This window comes from Antrostomus carolinensis, unplaced genomic scaffold, assembly GCF_000700745.2.
Source record: "Antrostomus carolinensis isolate BGI_N321 unplaced genomic scaffold, ASM70074v2 scaffold27451, whole genome shotgun sequence".
Classification (NCBI taxonomy): Eukaryota; Metazoa; Chordata; class Aves; order Caprimulgiformes; family Caprimulgidae; genus Antrostomus; species Antrostomus carolinensis.
The window spans coordinates 1-5,484 of record NW_010294014.1 but is presented as its reverse complement, the minus strand read 5'-3'; the positions used below and the strand labels follow the sequence as shown (position 1 = coordinate 5,484).

Genomic DNA, 5,484 nt, shown 5'->3' with positions numbered 1-5,484 from the left:
AGGGATGGAGGTGAGGCTGACTGGCCTGTATCATTAGTGATGTGATAAAAACCAAGGAGGGTTCCTACATTATCTTCTCAGGACTGAATACATTCAGATTCATGAGAAAAAAAAAGGGGGGGAACCCTCCCCCACAACCTTCAACACATACTTTCTATTTTAAAGAGAAATCATAGAATCATAGAATGGTTTGGGTTGGAAGGGACCTTAAAGATCATCTAGTTCCAACCCCCCTGCCATCAGCAGGGACACCTTCCACTAGACCAGGTTGCTCAAAGCTTCATCCAGCCTGGCCTTAAACACTTCCAGAAAAGGGGCATCCACAGCTTCTCTGGGCAACCTGTTCCAGTGTCTGACCACCCTCACAGTGAAGAACTTCTTCCTAATATCTAATCTAAACCTCCCCTCTTTCAGCTTAAAGCCATTTCCCCTTGTTCTGTCATCAGTTGCCCTTATGAAAAGTCCCTCCCCAGCTTTCTTGCAGGCCCCCTTCAGGTATTGGAAGGCTGCTATAAGATCTCCCCAGAGCCTTCTCTTTTCCAGGATAAACTTAGCAATAACCACTTGATAAATTACGGATTTAAAACAAACAAATAAACCAACCAAGAACTGTGAAGTTTAATAGTTGCATTATTTTACTAATACAACCAAAGGCTTATGCTTAGCCAAACTGAATTCCTTGTAGTAGTCTGTAGGCTTCCAGTCAGGCAAGTTTCAGGACTTCTTGTACCATTGTTCCAATTCCATCAAAGATTTCATGCAGAGGAGCCTTGCACATGAAAGCACAGGTAGTAACTATTTTATTGGCTTTATCCACGTGGGATTCATTTACATTTTTGCAAATGTGCTTACATCCAAGCTCTGCTATAGCAGATGCTGTTTCAGCATCAGGAAATCTGTAAAAGAAAAGATTGTAATTAACAAAAAGAGATGATACAGCCATAAAGTTCAGCCAACATAACTTTATTATTGTAGTTCTCTCATTCAAGTGACCCTTTAGCTAGTGATGACAAGGGAGTCAAACAGACTGCCACTGTCAGGTTCTCTCATCCCCTATGGACACAACAAGTGATCCAATTTCTTTGAAAACAAGGTCTGAAATGCAGAGCCACAGTATGTCAGAAGGTACAATTCTAGTTTTAATGTCTTTCAGTAAGTTTACAAGATGATACCAAGCGCAGCCGTAAGAGATCCTCAAAAGTGTGAGAGATGCCAGCTGAACTTGCAGACAGGTTAGACCTTTTCCAACACCTCCATATAAGGTTTTACACTGGGATTCTCCAAAGATTATTTTTTCCTGAGGATAAGGCAGGAACAGGGGGCAGAGGCAATCCCTCACTACTGCTGCTGATATTAAATTCTATTTAGAAGTTTTATTGTGAGCTGACAGTCCCTGAAGCAGCACTGACTTCTGCCAGGCCCTGTTCTCATCTGCTTCCCTTAAACTGGCCCCAAACCACTACCAGCAGAAAAACTTTATTAAAAACCCCTGAACACACAAAACCCCACAGACACAATTTAAACAGCCACTCAAATTATCAGAGTACCAAATTCGTGAATGCCAGGTGTCCTGACATTCTTGAATGTCCAGATGCCTATTCTTCATTTGCACATCTGCAACATGAATCAAGGCCTTCAGAGTCATTGGGTAAGCAAAACCTGTATCCCACTCAATGTGAGCTAAAATCTGTCACTCAATTACCATGAATGTAATGTGAAGAAATAACTTGACATCCTTGGTCACCTGCATGTTTACACAGCTATAATTCTGTAAGAGTCGCTTTGTTCTGTCACTTTTAGGACTGATGGGTGCTACATGCAGTGACTCATTAGCACCCACACTGCACAGCAAAGCCAGTGTAGGAGCCTAGGTTACCTTTGGTGGCTCACAGACTGATGGCTTAGGCAAGAGATAAGGCTACCTAGAGTTTTCATACTATTAACTGTAATGTGTCTGTGGATGTTGATATCTTAGCATATATCACAGACCAACATATTTCTGAATCTATGGATAAATTTTTCAAACATTGTAGTGCACAAGTCACCTGATCTCACAGATTCAGTTTGTCTGCCCTGAGAGTGCTGTGCCTACTACGATTACGCAAGTAGTAAATTTGAAATTTGAAGTAGAAAATTTGAAATAAGTTTAAAATATCACTAATTAGATACCCAAAGGTTACTGGCACCAGAGACCTCAGACTTTTGCACAGAAGACTGGCCATCTCCTAAACCTAATTCCCACGTAAATTATCTCCATCCATTTCCTTCTTACCTTCCATCTACGTTTTTATCTTGGCCGACCGTGACCTCACAACCAGGAAAGACTTTAGCTGCCAGGACAGGCGATATGCAGCACAACCCAATGGGCTTTTTAGCACTGTGGAAAGCTTGGAGTGTGGAGCTCACGTGCTCATTGACAGTGCAGTTCTTGCCATCTACTGCCCAGGAACACAGGTTCTTTGCTACACCAAAACCACCTAGAAAAACCCCAAAAACCAAAAGCTTAAATGTAAGACACTGCTAAAAGCCATTAAACTCAATACCAGAAAGTCACCCTTTTTTTACAATATAATCATGGCACACGTAGGACTGTTAAGTTAATAAACTGAAAGCTTTCAGTACATGAAATGTGATGGGTTTATCATGCTAAAAGTTTGACTGCAGATTTTTTATACCACGTATGTTACATAGGCCAGAAAGCTTAATCTGGCTTCAATGAGAAACAAACAGAGAAACAGGAAGCCTCACATTCATTTGCTAGTGACTGGAAAAGATGCACCACCCAATACACACCCTTTCCTAAGCAAGAGAGGGATTAGAAGAAAGGCCAGCAGCAGTTAGAAAAAGAGTGCAGTTGAGGAGAGTAAAGCAAACAGTGGTGTGACCCTGTACAGTAATTTCACAAGTTTTAGTTCAACACTTAATTACAGGAGAGCTTTTTCCCCAGCAAGAATTCTTTTTGGACTTAAAAAAATAAATAAAGGTGAACACAACAAACCAAAATGGATATTACACAAAAAGGAATTGATAACATATCATATTCTGAGGCATACCACTTGTGAATGATAACATAATTTCCTATTAAAAATAATGCTGAATTTGTCTTTCTAGAAATTAGTTACAACAATCCTTTACTTTCATTTAATCTTTGTTTACACTTATCATCCCTTATATTTGATTCCTTATGGAACGTGCACAACATCAACTCTTCCACAATAAACAAACAGAAATTTCCACAAATATTTCAGTGGACAACATTGAGAAGCTTTGCATTTTTAATATATTTTGTTTCACTCTTTGTTCATTTTTGAGTGTTATCTGGAATCTCTGAGGTAAGATTTTAATTGTTTAACTTCATAGGGCTTATTTTCCTCTAACAGTTATTACAGCAGGCTCCCTGAGCCTGAGTTATAACAGCATGAAATTAACAAGGAAAATATTTGCTAGCCTCTACTCCCTGATGTCACCCACTCATTTTAGCGGTGGAATTATGTTTCTCTGCGTTACACACACACTCCATCTGCTGGCCTTACCACAGAAGACAGTGTAACAACTTCGAAATTAACGGTTAGGCACAGTTGTGAGGGCAATATTTAACAGTACTATGAATATTCTGCAAAGTGATCTTCAGCAAGTCATAATTTGCTCATGATGCTTTGGTTTCTTCATTTCTAAAGTGATTACAATTACCTCCATCTGAAAGGCAATTTTGTGGTCTATAAATAAAAAATTATTCATAAACATATTTAGTATAACTTGATCAGCAGCAGACCAGATACATAATTAAAACAAAATGTACTCACATCTGACAGAGAATATAATCTATTTAGCAACCTACTATTCTGACAACAATATCAGAGGCCCTAAAAATAAAGCATTGCCAAGTTCTGGCCTTACTTTTCTATTCTGGTCAGCGTTCTTGTCAGCAAGTAGGTACTAAAGTTTTCACAGTCTTTAAAAAGAAGGAACAGTGCAATGTATGACCTAACACCAAAAGAACAGTAAAAAAGAGAAAAACACATACCTCTCAAATTCAAGAGTATAATTTTAAAATAAAAAAGTACCAGACACAAAGCAGTTATTTGCAATTGAAAAACCACAAGTTATTTTCCTTTAAAAGCACTTACCAGGGAAAATGACCGCATCAAATTCACCAGCTTTCAGTTCAGCCAGATCCTGAATGTTTCCTCTTGCCAATCTGGCACTTTCAATTAACACATTTCTCTTCTCTTCTGTTGGACTTCCTTTTAGGTGATTGACTACATCCCTTTGCTCGATATTGGGGGCAAATATCTTCACCTAGAATACAGAGATGAAGCAATTTTGTGAACGTAAACAGAAATCATACACATTAGTCTCAATAAAGATCATTTAATGAAAACAGTTTTTGTTCCTGAAGTCTCTTACCCAAGAGAAGTGGATTCCACAGGACGGATCTATCGTATTAAATATCTAAAGAGACAGGTGACATACTAGGAGGGGTAAACCCATCCATCCTCCCCATCCTACTCCTGCAGCTTTTTGACAGAAGTACATTTTCACTCCAGCATTAAGCGTACAGATTTTGCCAGGGCCTGCCTTCCCTCTGCAGATAACCCCAAGGACAAACAGAGCACCACAAAGGACAGCAGCAGCCTGACTGGACACCCAGCTGAGTCCACTGAAAGGCTCCTCTTAACTGTTACGGGAAAGTGCTAAAAGAGGGGGTTTTTTTTAAAGTTTAAAAGATGAAGATGTTAACTTTACGAGCATTTCTAGTGCAGACATTAGAGTTACTCACTTCCCTACAAGACTGGTAGCAGGAAGGAAAAACAAAGCACGGGAGAACGTATTTTGGTTATGCACAAAAGGGGAAAGTTGCATCAAAAATACCAAGCTCTGTGAAAGGGGCTGTTTTCACACAGCTGTGCTGATGCTCGCTTTGCAGACTTCCCAGCTCTCGCTGCTTTCGTTGATTTTAGAGAGGACAATTTTGTGCTAAATGCAGGGGTGCTGTTGTTACCATCAGCCACACCCGAGTGCGGTTAAACACACAAAGGAAGGGACCACTTTCTGCCAGCTGAAGCCATGGGCAGGACCAAAGCAGACCACCACGTCCCGCTCCAGGCTTCTCCCAGGAACCCCAGTAAAACCCCTGGAAAAGCCCAGCTGCACCTAGCAGAGGACAGGCAGGCAAACACCCAGCGCCCGACTTCTGCAAAAGCAATCGGAAAGCACATCAAATTTTAACCGGGTCCCACCTTCATCTCCCGCAGCCCCCCGCGGGCTGCCGGTGCCGGAGGAGCCGGGCGAGGCCCCGCACCGCTCCTCGCTCCCGGGTTCAGCCACCTGCGTGTGTCCGCTGCTTCTGTCAGCGGGACGCTCCCACCTCCGGGGAGCGCGGTGAAAATAGGAAGGGGGAGATCTGGCGAGGAGAGCGGCTATGGCTGAACGGGCTTTGTCGTGCGCAACGGCAGGGAAAAGACCTCCGTGACGTGGGAGACG

General features: G+C 41.7%; 1 protein-coding gene across 1 annotated transcript; it reads right to left on the bottom strand.

Annotated features, from left to right (window-relative positions):
- Positions 1-612: 612 nt before the first annotated feature.
- Positions 613-4,299, bottom strand: LOC104518944 (glutamine amidotransferase-like class 1 domain-containing protein 3A, mitochondrial; the record flags this gene model as incomplete). Its single annotated transcript, XM_029087349.1, has 3 exons — positions 613-896; positions 2,273-2,477; positions 4,128-4,299. Coding segments are annotated over 3 exons (570 nt in total), but the record flags the coding sequence as incomplete, so codon positions are not given.
- Positions 4,300-5,484: the final 1,185 nt, after the last annotated feature.